The 22,558-nt window shown below is 33.4% G+C and overlaps 1 protein-coding gene across 1 annotated transcript in view; it reads right to left on the bottom strand.

Moving 5' to 3' along the window:
* LOC133191906 (sacsin-like) overlaps positions 1-20,970 on the bottom strand; it is a 78,482-nt gene extending 57,512 nt beyond the window's left edge. Inside the window, exons 1-3 of the mRNA XM_061327656.1 lie at positions 20,955-20,970; positions 2,795-2,905; positions 2,252-2,359 (exon numbers count right to left, since the gene is read on the bottom strand). Coding sequence (XP_061183640.1) covers positions 2,252-2,359; positions 2,795-2,896 — 210 coding nt within the window. The 5' untranslated portion in view covers positions 2,897-2,905; positions 20,955-20,970. The remainder of the gene's footprint in view (positions 1-2,251; positions 2,360-2,794; positions 2,906-20,954) is intronic.
* Between the last annotated feature and the right edge of the window lie 1,588 nt (positions 20,971-22,558).

The following is a 22,558-nucleotide window of genomic DNA, read 5'->3' as shown; positions in this document are numbered from 1 at the left end:
ATAGATTAAAAAAAATTAAAAAAAAGATAGATGAAGCTTTATTGCTTAAAAGCAAGAGAAATAGGGTGATCAGGATCAATGATATAGTTAGTCTAGTATTCATTAACAACACAAAAATTATGTTCTAATCCGTCCCCCATTTATTATTAACACTATGCAGACTCTTAACAAAGAGTGCTACTGTACTATTTTAATCCCATATCATAACCTCTCGCATTGGCTTCTTTTTGTCTTTGAAGAACAATTAAAGAGATAAGTGATTTCGTCTCATTTTTATTAATCTATTATTTACATGTCTACCTGATTATTTAAACTATAAAAGTACTTTTTGTATTACACAATAAAAATTCTTGCATAATTCGCTTTTTCTATTTCATGTAACCTTTCAAATATATTATTTACAGTGAATGGCTAAGGGGAATATCTCAGTAGAATACAAATCAATAGAGCCCTGGCCGGGGCCAGAACACTTGATCAAATGGTCCAGATGCTCAAAAATCTGATAAAAACACCCTTGCTTATTCAAATTTTAACACTGCGTGTCTCCGATATGGAGCAAAGTAGATTTTCAAAGAAATAATGCATTTTAACTACAGATTCAACACATCCCTACCCTTACACCAGATGCCATGACCCAGGGTAATGAAAACCACAAATTTGGAAGAGGTACCCTCGAACTTATAACTATGCACTTACTTAAATATTTAAAAAAAAAAAAAACAACAACAACACATTTTCACTATATTATCAATATAGCTCCCTAACCTCAACCGAAAAACGCCAGAACCCCCGACCCTGGGATCACAAGTTTTAAAAAAAGTTGTAAGAAATACCCTTGCTCATCGTAACTATGCACTTTGTTTATCTTCTCAATACTAAGGAGCAGACAGGGTCATTTAAAGGAATAAATGCATTTTCACTATATTATCAATAGGACACCAGAACATATGACCCAGTGGCCATGAAACCCACAATTCTGGAAGAAGCACTCTTGATCATCATGACTTTACACTTAATTTCTTTGCTTTCTTACCAGGACTGGAAAAAAATATTTTCAAAGAAATTACGTTTTTTCACTACCTAATTAATCAATATAGCCTCCTCTTTCTCTAGACGCCCCGACATTTGGGCCATTATTTCAATATTTTTGGAAGGGGCATTCTTTCTTATCATAACCATACACTTAGTTTGTTTAAATAATACCCAGGAGCAGAGAAGAAAAAAAATTCAAAGAAATAATGCGTTTTCACTATATAATCAATAACACCCCCCCCCCTCCACACACACACACCAGAACCACTGGCCCAGGGGCCATGAATTTCATAATATTTTAAGAGGCACCCTTGATCATAATAACTATGTACTTATATGTATTTAATCGGTTTAATACCCAGGAGCAGAGAAGAAAATTTTCCGAAGAATTAATGCATTTTCACTATATAATCAATACAGCCGCGCCCTAACATCGGAAACCCTGAACCAGGGGCTTTGAAATTCACAGTTTTGAACTAAGCACCCTTGCTCATCATAACTATGTACTTAGTTAGTTTGCTTAATACAGGAGCAGAAAAGATTTTCAAAAGAAATAATGCACTTTCACTGTATGATTTATATAGCTCCGCCCTAGCACCAAAACCCCTGACCCTGGGGCCATGAATTTCAAAATTTTGGTAGTGGACTCAATGATTATTACAATCATGCTAACAATTTAATTACTCGATTTCCAGGAGTAAAGAAGATTGTTGTTCATATTTTATTTATGACCTTTTTTATTACCCCCCTTTTGATGAGCATTCTTTAAAATCTTTTGCCAACGAAAGGATATGCTTCATATCTTCTGGCCCTGTGCCTCTTGGGAAAATGATTTTTAAATGACATGAACCTTTTTGACTCTTGATAAGGTATCTCTTTTGAAAAGGGTTAAACAGACTTTAATCTCGTCACCCAAGAATACTCTATGCCAATTTGATGCACTTGGTAAATTGGTTTAGGAGAAGTCAAAATGTTCAAAAAGTTATCAGACCGACAGACAGACCGACGATGGACAAACTTCGATAAGAAAAGCATACCAGCGTCATTGGCCTAAGCGTGCTAATAACATACATGTACATGTACCACAGACAGATGAAGACATACATCAGACCAATAAAGGATGACAGAATCTGCGCGTTTATATTTTGGTTCTTGCAATCAGAAATCTTCTTGGAGCTTCTCCTTCTAAAAGATTAATACATGTAATACAACATCCTACCGATAGGTATTTTCTGTAGGGATCAGGTAGATAATCTGCATTCGATGAAGGACAAAATCCCATTTTAACCACAGACGCTCCTGAATCTTCGGCATTTTGTAGCAATTCCTAAAATTATTAATTTTCAAATTACGTCATTTTTTAAATTAAATTTGAATTTAAATGCAATACAATGTATATTCAGCCCATAATAAGGCATATTTGTACCTTTAATATCAATCTCAAGTTATGGAAAATAAATATGGTGTACACGTATCACGTAAAAGTATCAATTCATCAAATTGCAAGTACAGTAGAAATATCATATTGTAAATTTTGAATTACTAGGGGGAAGGTATAAGTGCAAAATTTACAACATGATAACTGATTATCATGTTGTAAATTTTGCATTTACCTCCGGTCCTTAGTAAATTCAAAAATTACAACATGATAGAAATAGAAATACTATATTTTGCACAGTTCCCATTCAAGTAGTAGACCAGAGTTAACAAAGAACTACATGTAATTGAGAAGGTCTCACATTTTTTTAAAAAAAAATATTACCTTGATAATTTGTTCATTATCTGGATATTCATGAAGAATACTTTGGAGTTCCTCAAGAAGTGTGTTCCTTTTGAAAGGCTTATATTTCACCTTTGGGGGCATCTTTTCAACCTTACAAAAAAAAAAGAGAAATTACTATTTCACTATAAACTTAAATTTCTTAATATACATGCGCAAATTTAAGTGTATGTTACAAAGGATTCATGTGTGATGTATAAACACTACAACAACTTGATCCGATGAGTTTATGGGTGCGGATCATCAGATCAAAATGGACATGGTTGTTCACTACACATCCTACATTCCTACTCTTGTATGTTACTCAGAATCGAATATTTTTAGAAATTATTTTCATTTCTTGCATTATGGTGAAGGAAATTTGAAGATTTATTCCGCAAAGATAAATCATACTCCCCTAGTGCAAAGCAACTGCTTCTTACAAACCCATAAACTTGTAAGGGTGAATTTATTTTCATACTTAAAAATTTCATGTTAAATATTTGTTTGTATGTTCCACCCAAGAAAGCGTAAAGAATCATATTAGCAACAGCCATTTTCTGAAGATTTTGAATGATTTTTTAAATCGCATCTTAGCATACTTGTATATTTACTTAATCGAATTATTATTTTGATTATCAATTTGCTGCATGTGTAAGAAAATATTTACATTTGCTGTTTTTCTACTTAACCAACAATGAAATTGATTTGAATGCCATTTTTGTGTTTTGCTGTTTTTCTACTTTACCAACAATGAAATTGATTTGAATGCCATTTTCGTATAAACTCACGCATAATCCGAAATATCTGACGTTTTCCAGGCGTTTTTCACAATTTTGATATTTGACGTGCCAGGAAAACATCAGAAAAGTGGAAATTCGCCGCATCCACCCGGCATTCTCAGGTCGATTTATGATGCATGCGAACCGAGTTAAATGTTTAACTCACATCTTATTAACAGTACAATGCCTCTAGTACTTACCAATATCGCTTTTATTGTTCTTTTGTAATATAACGTGTCTGATGAAAACATTTTATCAAACTGTCGAGGTGCGTTTTGATTTTGTGCATCTTAAAATCTCAGAGATCTGTATCGAAATGTGGAATAATATATATTTTTTAAGCGATATTGGTGATAAGTAGAGACATTGTGCTATCGATAAGTTGTGAGTTTGACATTTAATTCGATTTGCAAATCGATTTCAGTTGGAGACGGAAAAATTTCTACTTTTCATAATTGTACCAGTTCTGACGTTTTCCTGGCATGTCAAGCATCAAAATCGTGAGAAAAGCCTGGAAAACGTAAGATTTTTAGGACTAACTCACGCGTAGAAATGTACATGTACACGGAGGAACTCACGCTAAAGTGACATCACAATGAGGCTAAAGATATGAGGCTAAAGATATAACAATATAAAGCAGCAAGAAATTCAACTATCCAGTATATCACTGTGCCGGATAAATCTGTAACTTCCAAAGAGGCAAATTGGCGCCTGCCAAACTCGTAGAGAATTTGCTTGAACCGCCAATAAACAGAAGCATGATAAAACTGAGAACATGCCAAGAAATCCCGTCTATTTTTCCTCAGCGATGGAGTCAATAAAAGTGTAATTGATGCAAATCACCCATATTCCCCTAACGCTGGCGAGACAATTAACGGCAGCAGATTTGAGGGGGTGGATACTAAGTTTTCCGTTTTCTTAGTAAAAGAAATTAAAATAAACTTCTACCCCAGGAAGTAGCCTCCTATGCCCTGAAAAAATTGTTCCTGTCAAAAACCTTAATTTGTTTACAAAATAATTATGTAAAATGCACTAGACACAGGTACCAAAATTGTAAAAATAGACTGGAAGGAAATAAAAAAAAAATCAAAAGGAAAAAATAATAATTTGATATGTATGGAACTACAATTGACTTAGTTCATTTTCATTGGTCAATTACCGGTATGATACCTTAATAAGGCGAGAGACTTCCACAACAACCAAGTTCATCGTGCCCGATGTTAATTTATACTAGGAAAAAAATAGTTTGATATGGAAACACTGAAAAACTTGAAAGGCGTCTAATTTTTAATGAACAATTAATAAGTTTACTATAATCTATTTCACTTTCTTTTTATTCTATTTTACTTTTTTAACCGCATATGATTTGCATGGAAAATCCCCCCCCCCCCTTCAAAAAAACAAAACAAAACAAAACAAAAAAAAAAAAAAAAAAAAAAACGGAAAAAAGGTGCAAAGGCTTCTGAATAATAAGTACATGTATTCTAGCTTTAATTTAAAACCAGTAAAACTTAAGATCCTTCCCTCAAAACTGCTGACATTGATTGCCTCGCGCACATCTCCCTGGGGTAAAAATCACAGACGCTAATTCCGCTTTTATTGAGTTCGCTCTAAAACTAGAATGCGTACTTTTTTTTGGCATGTTATTGATTTAATGCATGAAATGTAATGGCCAAGATAAAATGGTAAATTACGTATTGAGTACAAGATCTATTACAAAACAATATCACATATATTAGACACGGTTGACCAATTTGCTCCCAGTGAATACAAATATCTGTCAAAGTTTGCATCCTTGATTCCTTATTTTGGATGAATTGATTAATAGGTTGATTTACTTTATAAAAATACTTTCTCTTGAGGCATATGTTACTTTAAAATGCTAACAAAATTTAAAACAATAAATGTTGTTTGTCAAGACACATGTAAGTGTAGATACACATCATTAGACCTGTCCTCTGACCTTGACCTTTATTGAGATTATTAGAATTTAATAAAGTCTTCCTTTTAAAAAATATTTCTACCTACACTGAATGTATAATTTCATTCAGTTTGTTAATTATACAAATTATTAATTAGTGTTGACAGAAAAAGGGACTGATTTGATTTTTTTTGTACAGGTTAAAAGTATCAGAGATGACCCCCAACCCCAACCCCCCTGGGCTATTTAATAAAATTGTCATGACTCATACTAAAAATGAGCCCCATTAATGAAAGTTGTGCAAAGTGAAATTCAATCTCTGCTGATGCCAATCACTGTATCAATTCACCTTGAGTTTGTATGAACAGTGAAATTTTTACATTATTCATGTTATTGAAGAAGGAAAATATAAAGTATTGCTGGTTAGTCTAAATTAATTCAAATTTCTTAGTGGCCAGCTATTTTGAAAGTAAAACTTAACAATACATCTATTTCCTCAGGAATTTTAAAGAATAAATAAATGTCACTCAGAGGGAGGAATGGCATTTTTCAAAGTAAAATAAGACGGCGGAACATTAACTGGCAAGATTGGAAATATGCAGCCTACATCTTTTCCATCTGTTACAGTCAAAACATCCAAAGACAAAAAAATTCAATTTCGGAAAAGTTTGAAATTTACATAGTTCAGAATTTTCTGTCCAGTACTTTAAAAGAAATAAAAAAAAAGGTTACGACCATTTTATTCCTTTTTGGGGGAGGAAACTGAAAGATCTTGGTAATAAATAAGAGAATTTTTGAGTTTGGACACCCCCTCCCTCCCCGTTCGGGCTGTTAAATTTTTTTCCGTGAAGATTCCTTTTATCATCCTTGAAATAAATATATTCTGCTATATATGTGAAGGCATGAACACAAACAATCTGACTCCACAAAATTTGCCAGCCCCCATCTCTGTCTTTAGAATCAAATGACCGTCCCCTGAAAGAAAGTATCTTAGACTATATCTTCTATATATATCTCTTTTGTGTGTCCTTAAAAATATTGGATAGAAAATTCTTATTTCTACATTAATTTCAAACTTCATGTATTCAGAATTGAAATTTTTTGTCGTTTGGATCAAACAGTAGAGACTCTGTGGGTGGCTTGAATTTCAAACTGGAATTTCAATCCAGAATTTTTTCAGACGTCTGTTTAACGTCTATCATTATTGAATGTTTTGACTGTAACAGATGGAAATGACGTAAACTGCATGTTTATAATCTTCCGTGGTCTTAATGTGTACAGACAACACTGTCTGTAGCATTGTCTGAAACAGGTCCATTTAGTTATGCATGATTTTTTCATTCTATACCAATCTGATTAAAATCAGATCTTTGTAACGCTCCGATATTTTGATGGTCGCTGCACTTTGTACAGCGATCATCAAAATATCGGAGCGTAACAAAGATCTGAATTTAATCAGATTGATTTTTTACCAGCTTCGATACAATGAAAACATACAAATGTAAATCTGATATACTGTATATTTATACATTTAATTACATTTTAGAGAATATGATTTTTTAAATGTTGTTCAACATCGCAAAAATTAATCTCAAAAATATTAAAACTTAGGTAAGACAATTTGAAAATTGTCTAGATCAAGTCCACTTTTGGATATTCATATTACATCAGCATTTTGTTATCTTCAAAGATTTTCATAATTAATGGAAATATTATTAAAAAAAAATTAATAACTAAACTTTGCCCCACTCCCACCCCCTTGCGGATCCACCATCTAAAACAGGAGTCATAAAAATGCTATTTAAATATTTTTCATAATCTATGCTTTGTAAACTCTGTATCCAAATCCCAAATTATCGGTTACGTAATTACTAGCATAAACAAGGCACATGCATTCAGTTTTAACTCAGAAATCAATCATAATGATCACTGCTCAAATAAAATCACACTGATTAATAAATCAAATTGTTGTAGTTTCTCCAATTGCGGTTCATGTAATCCTGTCAAAACTCAATGTACATGTACAAAACCTAGTGGCGACCGTGTATTTACCTAGAGTTTTAAAAGTATTCTACCTGGAAAATATTTAAAAAAAAAAATAAAATGGAGTTTACATGTACCTTCAAAATACATTTTTTTAAAACTTTAATTGTGCTGTTTTAATCCTAATATAATTATTTTTCATTCTAAATCCTCATTTTTACATGTATCTGTATTTAAGGTGTAGAAAAATCAATTTTCTGTTATATGTTAGATGGAATGTGAGAGATTACAGCTGATCCCATTGGACAACCAGTTCCAAGTCCCACCCATACACACCCTCCACCACGCCTTCACAAAATGAAGAGTTGGTGGATGGGATAGTCAATCCTTGTTAATTACACATTTTACAAAATAAAAGATTTTTAATTCTTAACTCTCTGAAATAAAAAAAAAATATTGAACATTCCAGAGGACACAGAGATTAAATCATATATTCGGTATTTTTTTTTCATATCAATTCTAACAGATATGAAGGAGTTAATTGTGGGACGTGGAGACCATATAAACCGAGGTCCCGTGTCGCAGTAGGTGCTGGCACGAAAAAGATCCCTCACTGCTCGATGGCTCTAAGTACCGAGTATAGGTCAAAATTTGCAGCTCTCCACCGGCAAGTGGTGGCGTCTCCATATGAGTGAAAAATTCTCGAGAGGGACGTTAAACTATAAACAAACAAAAAATCTAACAGATATGATATAGTCATATTTTCATTACTGTTGATTTTTTGACTGCATATTTGCAATTCGTTTGTGTTGTTGTTAAATAATCAAAACTGTTATTTCTGTGTTATTTATGTTTTTTCAACATCATATAATCGTGTTCCGAAACGATCCCTTAATATTTCAAGACCATGACGTCAAATGGCCCAGAAAAGGAAATGAAAAAGATTCATAAGTGGGGGAACTAAGCTTTGATGAAATATATATTGTTCCCGTTTCTCTATTTTGAATACAAAAAGACTCTTGGACGACTCACTATTTGTACTTTCAATACATATATTGCATTAAATATAAACCGAACCTCTTTGGAAAATATCAACGAAACAGTCTGACGTGACCCGTAATTGGCAGCTTCACTGTAGTACACAAAGTACACATATTAATCTTGTAGCGAGCCTCTTGACTCTCTCTCAGAAAAAATAACTTTCACCATGTTCACTTCTAAAATATTACTACATAATGGTGCCTAGTTCTGCAAACCTGCGGGGTGATAAACGGGTTCTGTAAATGTGGAACCAAAAAATACCTACATACAAAGCATTATAAACCATCACGGCAAAAGACGCTCAACTTGTACTTACAACTGATGTCCCTAGATCAAAAAGTGAAGATGAAATACAATCCTTCGCTACTTCAGTAAAAAAAAAAAATACGTCACAAGAACGTATCAACCAGCTATAAACTGTTCAAGCATCCTCTATCATCAGTCTATTCCTGTAATGTGTGAGCACATTTTCAAGCTTTCTAGAAAAATCGTTACACTTCATGCATTTTTCAATCGATCGGTTGGGGCATGCGTCTGAGAGAGGAACTAACCAACTCTGTGTGGGGGGTTGCTGTTCAAGTCAAACCACAGTGGTAAATGGGTGCGTTGTAAGATATGTATTGTATATGTATTGTATGTTTCTTTTCTTTGTATTTTTTTTAATACAAACAATAAAATTTATTATTTTTGATTGATTTTCTCGCAACTTCATTTATTATGGTATCATAGATTGACCTGAACCACGTGTAAGTAAAATGTAAACATGTGGTTGGCCAACATACCTTGCTATTCATTCAAAGATTGGACAATGATTCGTGGTAAGATCCGCTGTGCGCAATAAAAATTATAACAATAGCCATCGAGGGGTGATCAAAAAGTTCGCGAACTAATTTAATTACTTCCATAAAAGACATAAAATTAGGTTTCAATGTTTATTATTTTTTACAGCAGCTCTCTCCTATTTTAATGCACATCTGCCACTTTTCTGCCCATTCGCGAAATACGTGATCCAGACTGTCACGTTACATATTCTTTTGCGTTCTGTTCAAAGAAGCTAAAAGATTTTTCCAAGTCTTATATTTCTTATCATGCAAGTTATTTTTTATAGCAAGAATAGTCCATTTCTCACAAATGCTCAAATCTCGGCAACAGAATGGGTGGATAAGGATATCTTTCCCAAGAATGAGTATGGTGACCATCACAACCCGACTCTCTTTTTATCATATCTGATATGTTTTAAGTCTAAAGTAAACGACATTTTACGAATTTAATGATTATATTATTGTTAAGATATTCACCTATTCTTCTGACTGTAACTTGACGATTTTTCATTAAAAATTGCACAACTAAAGACACATCTTTTAACTGGGTATCAGAACAAACATTATTTTTAACCATATCCATTCCTTCACTAAGACAATCATTCCAATAAAAGTTTAAACTTCTAGTAAGTCTTCATAAACCTTGTACAAATTAATATATGCTACTACAAAGGAATTTCCAAGATATACGTTAAACTTTACAGCCGTCCGTTGCTAGAGTATGACTGATTCAACCATTTTTTGTCACAAGTCATCTACATACTGACGTCTTTTTCACATTGTGACGTACAAACATGGAGGAAAACATTACTTAAGGTATGTCACTCGTGAAATTTGTTATATCAAGGATTTTTTGAGAAGTATATTTTGGATAAGTACTCATATAGTATGACTCAAAATCGCAGAGAAAATAGGGGGTCAGTGTGCATCTAACTGAGCTACGGTACAATTAAGTTGACCTTTTTGCACTTAAATTGTAACTCTTTGGTTAATCACTTTAACCGTTATCATATTTTATAAGATGTAACCATGGCAAAAAACAATCTTATTTTACGTAAAATAGTTTGAATAATATTTATCATTGAACAAATCATGCAAATTAATGCGCATAAATTATTGTGTGACCTTTCTGCACTAAAAAAGTATCATATTTGGGGTATTAAAAATTTAAATAGGCAATAGAATATTTTCTTGTATCAAACTTTTTACGACTTAAGTGCTGATCGGTCAAAAGTATCGAGTAGTTTAAAATAATGAAAGAAAAAGTTGGGGTCAGTGATGTAAATTTTGAAATATTGGTCAAAATATGCGATTTTCAGGCAAAAAACTGTGTAAATTTTATCTCGACTTCCTTAATATATCTTCATTTCTTGGCAATGTTTGTTGAGCGAAGGTGTAAATTTTGTTATAAAAATATAAATTGAGACCTATATTTAATATTCCAGGCATATCATAACGGAAAATATTCTCTGAGTAAAAGTATGTGAGGCTAAAGTTCCAAGATATTAAATTTAATAAATGTGTAGATTTGCAGAAATTTCTGCTAAATATCCTTCCGCCACAAGAAATAGTCCCTTATAAATCTTGCTTCTTTGTGAATTTTTGAGCAGTTTTTTAATTGAATGTTGAACATTTTATATTGTTTAATTTAAATATGTTATAAAGATTGAATTGTAATAAATAGTTTTTAAGTAAGAGGTTCTGACTGAAATTTTCTAAAAGGCTGACGAGTGACATACCTTAATATCTGCTATTTATAGAACATGTTTATGACTATATGTGTGTCCAATTTCATTTTGATCTTAATTGTGGTTTTGTAAATTTAGAGATAGTTTGCGAACTTTTTGATCACCCCTCGCATAAAGTAAACAAAGGTTTGTCATTGTAGTAGCTATTACATATTTTTTCTACCAGATGATTGGCGACTTTGGAAAATTGGTAGCTACTAAGTACCAATCAATCTTCACTGTAAAATTGGGAATGCAAATTATAATACGAGAGGAGTTCGCAGTAGTTCTGGCAAGATTTAGTAAGACTACGGAGAGACAGTTTACGGATAAGGTAAATTATTCACGGAAGTGTAGAGCTCTAGGAAGTGACTATCACGTGCATGGAGTCATGGTAAACAGAATGTTATGTTACGTTTCAATTTTCACCACTGCTTAATATCAGTGGAAATGCACTTTACTCTCTTTAGAACTACTGCAAATTCCTCTGGTATTATAATTTGCAGAACACCGAAAAATAAAAGGTTCCGAGCACATAAGGAGGGATGTTTTCTATAATCAAGAGCATGCTCCGAGTACGATCGGTTTTAAGACCGGGATGGGCTGCTGACAGGTGAATTTATGTTTCAGGGATATCAACAACGTCATTTAAAGTCGGCATTTCGTAAATTCTGTGGTCATTGTAGTGACCTTGTTGGCGGATATAACCCCTCGTTGGGTTCATTGGGTCGTATTTTAGCTGGCATCTTTCGTGCCAATTGGTAGGGCTTTATTTTTATGCTGAATTTGATAACGGAATGTTCCGTCTACCTGTTCAATACATAAGCCGGATGGCGGATGTGACTGGTCAAAAGGGGATGCTTACCCCTCCAAGGCACCTGATCCCACCTCTGAAATTTCCCAGGGTTCGTGTATAATGCCCTATATTTTTTGAGATCGATCACTGTTTGTCTTCACTTTTTTTCATTTTCATAAACACGTCATAATCTACAATCACAAAAATGGCACAGAAGTTCAGGTCACTGAGAATTTCAAGAAAAGATCAGTAGCTGGACATAAAAATTCACACGAATGGAGTAACAACTGGTCGCAAATTAATAAAGTATAAACTATGGAGGTATACGCTTACTTTTTTATGTAATTTTATGGGGATTTCCCATCGAGGTGTCGAAAGCCGTCTGTTGAAGTTGCATTTTTTTTAACAGTGTCAGTTAATGTGTATTATATATTATCAAAGAATGATTGTGACTGATTTTGCAAAACGGCGAAAAAAGAATTAACACAACATTTGGTTTGATGTCAAGGGCAGGGGGAGGAATTTCTCTCTCTGTCTTTCTCACTTTGACATATAATTATAATTCTACATATTTCACAATATTAAACAGCATCAACATAATTACATGTATATTCTTCTAATATTTTGATCTTCAGAGAATGCAATCTGCACGTTTTAGTGACAGATTCAGGAATTTCAGAACGGGGATGGGGGTGCAGATGGATCCCCCCCCCCGAAAAAAATTAAGGAAAAAACATAACTATTACAAATGGACGGGTGATGTCACTTCTCATAGACATTTCCTTTATGTATCTTTCAGAATAGGGAATCCGTGTTTTCTTGATTATTTTGTTGAAATTATTAATACTATGTAATAAACATCCGACATCTGGTAACATTTTGTTTTCCTCTAGTATGGTTTACGAATCCGCTTCTCCCTGTGATCAATTAATTTTTTTGCAATAAGTGAATAGAATGGGGGAGGGTTCTAGTGTATATACTGAACTGTATTGTGTGTAATTATACTAATAATTTGAGAACATTGAACAATTTAACTGAGTATAGGGCCTAATGCTTGTACTTGTCAAGTGTGCAGATGAAATTTTGGAAAAGACAATACATTAGATTCATACTTTCATGTGTACGCATGATATGTAAATAAATGCTGATTGAATATTTTATTTGAAAAGGAGGGGGGGGGGCAATTTATTTCTCTTTATTTCTTTGGGAGACAATAGCTAGTTTTGGCTTAGTTGTTGGTTTTTCAATTAGTCTGTCTGAGTGCTTGTCCGTCACAAAATTGCTTTTGGGTCATAACTCTCAAATCCGTGATTTAAGTGAAGTCAAACTTAGAATAATGATGTTGACTATGACACATAGTTGTGTATTAATACCGAATCAACATGATGTCTCAAAGGTAAAGGTCTTGGCTCTTGATTGAAATAACTTCAAACATGAGTATATGATCATCGATTAACTATCAATGTGTTATGACTTACTCAAGGTCCAAAAATAATCCTATAGGAATAATTCTCAAATTCTAAGGGAATTTTTATCCTATAGGAAATTATTTTCCTAAGGGAGAAAAAAATTTCCCTTATGAGAATTTTTCTCCTGTAGTATATTTTTTTCTCCTATGGGATTTGTCTTTCTCCCATAGTAAAGTAGATTCCCCTAGGAAATTAAATTCTCCCTTGTTAAATTTAATTCCTGCAGGAATTCTTAACTATCCTGCAGGAAATGATGAAACTCTGAAGGATAATATCCCTCAGGATTTTCAATTTTTCTACAGGAACTTTAAATTTCCCATGGGTATTTTTTTATCAAAGGTAATTTTCTCGCATGACAGGTGAGATTTACCTGTATTAAAGGTAGTTTAGAACTCTGTTAGTGATGGTCTACCACATTATATATATGTTTGTTTTTTTTATGTAAAACAAGAGTTTGGCGGGCGCCGATTTGCAACTTTGGAAGTGGCAGATTTATCTTTTATATTTATGTAAATATAAAGAATGCTTTTAAGATTAGCGTAAATTGTTGGTGTTTTCGTCACACAGACTTGCACGAACATTATGTAGGCATATTTTCCCATGAAGCGCTAGCTAGCTCGCTTCATGAAATATGCCTTCGTGACTAGTCTGTGCGATTCACACACCGATAACTCACATAAAACTTAAAAACACACCTTAAATAAACAAAGTATTATATGAATATGCTATCTTTACCCAAGAATTTAAGACAATTTAAATATCTAACTTGTAATTTCATGTATTTTGCGTTCTATCAGCAAAACATCATTTCTTCGTCGTTGAATATTGTTGTATTTTAAGAATACTCAGAATATTTATTTACGGTTATTCTCCGGCCACGTGGATATGGTTATTCTCCGGTCACGTGGATACGTTTATTCTCCGGCAACATAATTATATAGATACGGTTATTCTCCACGTGATTAATGCACAAAAGGAAGGCCATGAACTGAACAAATTTGATTCTGACCATGGCCCTTCTATTTTTGAGAAGAAAACTTTTAAAGATTTTCCCTATATTTTCCAATGTAAAACTTTGACCCTTATTGTACACTAGCCTACGCCCTTGGGCCATGATACATGTATGAAGAAACTTTTAAATCTATACTATCTTAGAATTCTTGTATTTAAATATCATTTAGGAAAGCCATCCTGTTCTTGAGAAAAAAGATTTGAAAATATTCATCTTACTCCTGGGGACAATGAAATGAATTAACTCAAATTTACACTATATAATAAAGAAGTATTTACATAATTTTCGTCTTTTCTTGGCCAGTGGTTTATGAGGAGAAGATTTTTAAATAATGAAACCAATTTTTCAGAATTTCTTAATTATCTCCCCTTGGAGGTGGATGCGGCCCCTCATTTGAGCAAATCTGTTTCCTCTTCACCCAAGGATGTTTTCTGAGTTGAAATTGGCCAATTGCCTCTAGCTATAGAAAGTTGAAAATTGTGAAAAATTTACAGCCAGCACGACAGACGACAGGCGATAGAAAGACGATCGCCAGATACTGACACTCTTCGATCAGAAAAGCTCTTTTGAACTTTTAGCTCAGGTGAGCTAGCAACAAACATTTAATTTGTCAGCTTTCCTCCTTTTTGTTACGTTTGACAGAGTTGTGCACAACAGAAATTCATGCGCACCGATTGCACATTAATTTTATAAATGCATTATCATGCGACAACATTTCCTTATATATCAAGGTTTCTTTACAATAAAATGCACCCTCAATGGCTAAAAGATTACATAACATTTTCAAATGACTAAGAAGTAAAGATAACGGAAGAATTTGTCAAAATAAATGGATTTTCTCAAATCACTATTTAACATGTCAGCATTTTCTATAAATTAGGAAAGAAATCAATAAATTTTCAAAAATCTACGACTACGTTGTGCCGTTTGAGAGGCGCAGATTTAATAAATCGTGTTGATAAGCGACAAAAATTCCCTCCTCAGCTTTTTATTAAATAAAAAATATACCTCCACCTTATAAGGAACTAGGGATACAGATTGAGCTTTGCGAGGGAGGTCATTGTGTTTATATGTATTTGAAATAATTCGAATTTCTGATAAACAATGAATCTGGATTTTTCACAAGAACCGCCAAATGGATAACTATAAGGTTACTCTTAACAGGATTTATACACATCAGGAAGCTGGGTGATACAACCAGATTGTAGAACGAGTAGAAAAGACAATAGGCGTCCTGACATACTTCTTTTTATCATATACATGTGTATCACTCAATCTTGCTGTTGATTTTGTTAAAAAATAACATTGGGACATTGCGCGCCATTAAAAAAAAGTTGAATTATTCATGGCACTATTTTGTATTTCATTTAAGATTCGGAACCAAACTAGGAATTTATAATTTTGGCCATAACGCAAATACCTGTGTTATTTTGCTTTGCTTGAGCATAATTGGAACCATATGTCAACTAATTACATGTACATCTATCGCAAATTTTTTTGAACTTTTTTGATAATCCTGACTGTCATCAGATTTTGAAAAAAATGCATTAAGCATGGATGAAATTTAAATTTTTTAAAGCCATATCCAAGCAAGAAATATACCTTACACTGTTTAGCACACGATTTTATGTTGAAGATGACTGACGTTTTCAAAAAGAAATTAAAACGTGAAAAAAGGACATTGACAAAACTTTCAAAGAAGTTTGAATACACGTAATCATAGGAGAAATTGCTGATAAGGGATGGGTACCCCAATATTATAGAAAGAATGGCGGTGTACATGCTTTTCTATGAGAAACCCCAAATATGTGTTTGATCGACGAATAAATAAAATAGGAGACACATAATGCAATTATGTAATAATTTTTTTAGAGTTTCATTAAACTACATGCAGTGCAAGTGGTTTAAGAGGAGTTATGGAAAAGGGATGGATTCCCCATCACTATATATATACCCTTTTATACAGGTGTAATACACAGGTAATCTAGCATGTTCGAATGCTTTCGGAGTTTTGATCATTACATTGTTGCTTACAAAAATCAAATGACCTACAGATTAAATATACCATATTGGATAAAAATTGGGTGACCGGTTATTATAATGCAAAAATCTCGGAGTGGGAAATGGTGATAATACGATTTACATATTTAATTAGATATGAAGAAAAAGTAACTGTATCAACGTTACAAACTGTCAATTATAAATACAACTTACAAAGATTTGAATCTGAATATGATTTTCGTTGAAAACGAGGTATGACTCATCAGCGAACGATTGATTACTTGTACGTATCTTTCTCTCAACTGTGAGTTTCCGACGATGGGTATGAATGTTTGTACATGTACCAATGTACATAAGGTTTCTAGTGGTCCCTCGGACTTAAAGAAAAAAAAATCAGAAAAAAAGGTAACGAAAGTTTTCGGAAAAGGGACTGATTAATTTCAGTAAAGAAAATAATTTTTCGGAAATAAAATGCAATTAAATATATCCTAAGGAATCAAATTAATCTAAACAATAAAATGCTTTACTTGATTGTTAGTACGGGAATTAATGTCGCAGCTGTTGCAGAAAAAATACATAACCCTCGTAAGAAAGTAATAATTTCTCTGAAGTCATGCATTGCTTTGTAACCTCTCCTATAAATCTCCCATTGGATTGCTTGCATCCAGTAAAGTCTGGTAAGATTTTTTTGAACAGCTACATATAACATTGGAACAAAAACAGAACAAATAAAAAAAAAATGAATGCAGATGTTATGTCACTTTCTTGCCGTCATGAAATGTTCGCCTCATTTTAAAGGGAAAAAGTCACGTTTTGTCCGCCATCACAAAATATCCAACTGTTTTGGAAAAATTCGTCAGGTTATGTCTTTATTCTAAATTTTCTGTCACTATATCGGAAATATGACGTTTTGTCCGCCTTTACAAAATGTCCGCCTCAGATAGAAAAAAAATATTAAATTTCGTCTCCATATATTTACCCATTCAACATGATATCATAACGTCTGCACACATTTGTTTTGATAAACTTAATTTTCTTTGTTTTTCACTTAAAAATGCAAAAGCTCTTACATCTGACCACTGATAAGTGGTATGTGACCCAATTTTGCTAATCTAATTCGAATTAGCTTCGCTTAGCGTTCAGACGGAGTTATTGCAAAGTAATTTAATGTGCAGTAAATTAATTCGAATAAAACTTATTCGCAATAAATTCACCATGTGAACGCAGTTCAAGTTTAATTCGCAGTAACATTATATTCACCTGGAATTAAGCCTCCTCGTGAACAGGGAATAAATTGCCTTCGATCTAGCGACAGCTAATGCGAACTAAACTAATGCACATTTAAATTTTAATTCTATGCCCCGTTCACACGGAGAGTTTAATTCGTAGTAAATTAATGCGAAGTAAAATGATGCGAATTAAACTAATGCGAATGAAATATGCGTTCACACGACAACTAATGCGAAGTAAACTAATGCGAATTATAATTTTATTTCTACAACAAGGTTATTCAGTGAGGCTATAATGACGTCATTTACAAATCACGTCATATTGTGCAGATCAGATACACATTTGACAAAATGTCATAGTGTCTGTGCACATTTTAGTGATTAACATAATTTTCCTTTGTTTCCCAATCAAAAATAGCACAAGTACGTATATTTGACCATCGACATGTGGTCTGTGACAAACTTCTGCCCTTACTCATGCGTCAAAATTTAATTCGAATTAGCTTCGCTTAGCGTTCACACGGAGCTAATGCAAAGTAATTTAATGCGCAGTAAACTAATTCGAATTAAAATAATTCGCATTAAATTCTCCGTGTGAACGCGGATCAAATTTATGCCCTGTTCACACGGAGAGTTTAATTCGAATTAAACGTAAGTTACTGCGAATTAAATTTATTCCGCGTTCACACGGAGAATTTAATGCGAATTAGTTTACTTCGCATTAAATTACTTCGCATTAGCTCCGTGTGAATGCTAAGCGAAGCTAATTCGAATTAAGTTTTGACGCATGCTTAAGGGCAAATTTAAGTCACATGCCACATGTCGGTGGTCAAATACAGGTATTTGTGCTATTTTTGAGAGGAAAACAAAGGAAAACTATGTTAATCACTTAAAACTGTACAGACTCTATGAAATTATGTCAAATGCACAATGTGACGTGATGTGCAAATGACGTCATAATAGCCTTACTGAATAGCCATATATAGTAGAAATAAATTTTTAATTCGCATTAGTTTACTTCGTATTAGTTGTCGTGTGAACGCAATTTAATTCGCATTATTTTAATTCGTATTATTTTACTTCGCATTAATTTACTGCGAATTAAACTCTCTGTGTGAAGAGGGCATTAATTCGCAGTAACTAAGGTTACAGCTGCTCAAGTGGAACAACTCTCTTGAAGGCATTATTGCTTTATGGTATTCCTTTGTTTCTTGCTTCTCATAACAAATATCATCAAACTGTTGAGATAAGAATTTCCAAAAGTCATGCATCCACTCTTTCTTCGATAACAGCTCTGATGAATGAAAACATTGTTTAGGAATGTTTTTACACATATTTCTTCCCATATTTTTAATAAAATGTTCAGAAAAATTTTCAATATTCAACTCTTCCACAAAATCTGAGAACAACGTTTTATGCTTCCTGAGAATGTAGAGTTCTCTTTTGTGAGCAATCTGGCTTGCTGACTTTGGTAGCAAATCCGGAAATGATGTGAGCAAAACTTTTCGATCTGTTGAAAAATCTCTTATGTACTCATCTGACGTCAAAAGTAGAGGTGCATTTTTTATATATGTTATGGACAAAGGCTTGCTATTCACACAGTATTCCAGAACAGACCGAACCGTCTCGCAATCTTTAAACCCTGTTTGTGCAACTGGAACATCTGTATTAATGAGATTGCTTATATATGCATTGTGGTCTTTGTACGTTTTCAGAAACTGGATAACAGATATTGCAGAGAAGAAATTTACATTTAATCGAGTATGTTCTACACTGTCAAAGATCCAATATGGGGGTTGCGATATCTGCATTCCCAAAGTTTTCATTAATTCTGGTATTTCGTCTTGTTGGACAGAAAATTTGGCAGAAGATGAATGACATAATATTACTCTTCGCATTGATTCCCAAGATACTCTTACAAGTTTTTTTTCCGATTTGTTTGCAGAATTGGAAGCTTTCATATTTTCATTCTTTTCAAAAGAGGCAGTGTCATCATATTTTGTGGGTATGATAATTTCGGACTCATATTTTCTGAAAACTGGTAGAACGTTGCAAATATTTTCGAATAAATAATTATAAATCTCTGTTGTAATGAATCTAAAAATGCTACTGCCTGCCTGAAAATATTTAAAAAAAAATAAAATGGAGTTTACCTTCCAAATACATTTTTTATAACTTTAATTGTACTATTTTAATCCTAATATAATTATTTTTCATTCTAAATCCTCATTATTACCTGTATTTAAGGTCTAGAAAAATCAATTTTCTGTAATATGTTAGATGGAATGTGAGAGATTACAGCTGATCTCACTGGACAACCTGTTTCAAGTCCCACCCATACACACCCTCCACCAAGCCTTCACAAAATGAAGAGTTGGTGAATGGGATAGTCAATCCTTGTTAATTACACATTTTACAAAATAAAAGATTTTTAATTCTTAACTCTCTGAAATAAAAAAAAAAAATACTGAACATTCCAGAGGGCACAGAGATTAAATCATATATTCGGTATTTTTTTTTTTTCATATCAATTCTAACAGATATGAAGGAGTTGATCCTTATGTCGCGGGTTCGAATCCCATTGTGGGACGTGGAGACTGTATAAACCGAGGTCCCGTGTCGCAGTAGGTGCTGGCACGAAAAAAATTCCTTAACTGCTCAATGGCTCTAAGTACCGAGTATAGGTCAAAATTTGCAGCTCTCCACCGGCAAGTGGTGGCGTCTCCATATGAGTGAAAAATTCTCGAGAGGGACGTTAAACTATAAACAAACAAAAAATCTAATAGATATGATATAGTCATATTTTCATTACTGTTGATTTTTCGATTGCATATTGCAATTCGTTTGTGTTGTTAAATAATTAAAACTGTTATTTTTGTGTTATTTACGTTTTTCAACATCATATAAATCGTGTTCCGAAACGATCCCTTAATATTTCAAGACCATGACGTCAAATGACCCAGAAAAGGAAATGAAAAAGATTCATAAGTGGGGGAACTAAGCTTTGTTGAAATATATATTGTTCCCGTTTCTCTATTTTGAATACAAAAAGACTCTTGGACTTCCAATACATATATTGCATTAAATATAAATCGAACCTCTTTGGAAAATATCAACGAAACAGTCTGACGTGACCCGTAATTGGCAGCTTCACTGTAGTACACAAAGTACACATATTAATCTTGTAGCGAGCCTCTTGACTCGTTCTCAGAAAAAATAACTTTCACCATGTTCACTTCTAAAAATATTACTATATAATGGTGCCTATTTCTGCAAACCTGCAGGGTGATAAACGGGTTCTGTAAATGTGGAACGAAAAAACACCTATAAACAAAACATTATAAACCATCACGGCATTTAAGACGCTCAACTTGTACTTACAACTGATGTCCCGAGATCAAAAAGTGAAGATGAAATACAATCCTTCGCTACTTCAGTAAAAAAAATTACGTCACAGGAACGTATCAACCAGCTTTAAACTGTTCAAGCACCCTCTATCATCAGTTTATTCCCGTAATGTGCGAGTACATTTTCAAGCTTTCTAGAAAAATCGTTACGCTTCATGCATTTTTCAATCGGTTGGGGCATGCGTCTGAGAGAGGAACTAACCAACTCTGCATGGGAGGTTGCTGTTCAAGTCAAACCAGAGTGGTAAATGGGTGCGTTGTAAGATATATATTGTATATGTATTGTATGTTTCTTATCTTTGTATTTTTTTTAATACAAACAATAAAAATTATTATTTTCGATTGATTTTCTCGCAACTTCATTTAATATTGTATCATAGATTGACCTGAACCACGCGTAAGTAAAATGTAAACATGTGGTTGACCAACATACTTGCAATTCATTCAATGATTGGACAATGGTTCGTGGTAAGATCCGCTGTAAGCAATAAAAATTATAACAATAGCCATCGAGGGGTGATCAAAAAGTTCGCGAACTAATTGAATTACTTCTTCTATAAAAGACATAAAATTAGGTTTCAGTGTTTATTATTTTTACAGCAGCTCTCTCCTATTTTAATGCACATCTGCCACTTTTCTGCTCATGTGATCCAGACTGTCTCATGTGATCCACACTGTCACGTTACATGCTCTGTTGCGTTCTGCTCACAGAAGCTAAATTATTTTTCCAAGTCATATATTTCTTATCATGCAAGTTATTTTTATAACAAGAATAGTCCATTTCTCACAAATGGTCGAATCTCGGCAATAGAATGGGTGGATAAGGATATCTTTCCCAAGAATGAGCATGGTGACCATCACAACCCGACTCCTCTGTCTTAATTGGGTGCGTCGTTTGTCCATTGTGGATAACGTATGGACACCTTTTTAACATTATTTTTAAACATCTCCCTTCCTTTACTAAAACAATCATTCCAATTAATTTTTAAACTTCTAGCAAGTCTTCATAAACCTTGCACAAATTAATATATATGCTACTTCAAAGGAATTTCCAAGATATACTTTACCGTTGGTAGAGTACGAATGATTCAACCATTTATCTACATACTGACATCTTTTTCAAATTGTGACGTCACAAACATGGAGTAAAACATTACTTAACATCTGCTATTTGTAGAACATGTTTATGACTATATGTGTGCCAAATTTCATTTTGATCTTAATTATGGTTTTGTAAATATAGAGATAGTTTGCGAACTTTTTTATCACCCCTCGTATAAGGTAAACAAAGGTTTTTCATTGTAGTAGCTATTACATATTTTTTCTGCCAGGTTATTGGCGACTTTGGAAAATCGGTAGGTACTAAGCACCAATCTTCGCCGTAAAAATCGGGCATGCACATTATAATACCAGAGGAGTTCGCAGTAGCTCTGACAAGATTTCGTGAGACTGCGGAGAGACTGTTAACGGATAAGCTGAATTATTCACGGAAGTGTAGAGCTCTAGGAAGTGACTATCACATGCATGGAGTCATGGTAAACAAAAAAGTTATGTTACGTTTCAATTTCCACCACTGCT

The sequence above is a fragment of the Saccostrea echinata genome, unplaced genomic scaffold (genome assembly GCF_033153115.1).
Source record: "Saccostrea echinata isolate AGI-Se365-2 ecotype Australia unplaced genomic scaffold, CSIRO_AGI_Sech_v1 ptg000025l, whole genome shotgun sequence".
Lineage (NCBI taxonomy): Eukaryota > Metazoa > Mollusca > Bivalvia > Ostreida > Ostreidae > Saccostrea > Saccostrea echinata.
The sequence above is the reverse complement of the archived record's forward strand: the minus strand, read 5'-3'. Positions and strand labels throughout refer to the sequence as shown.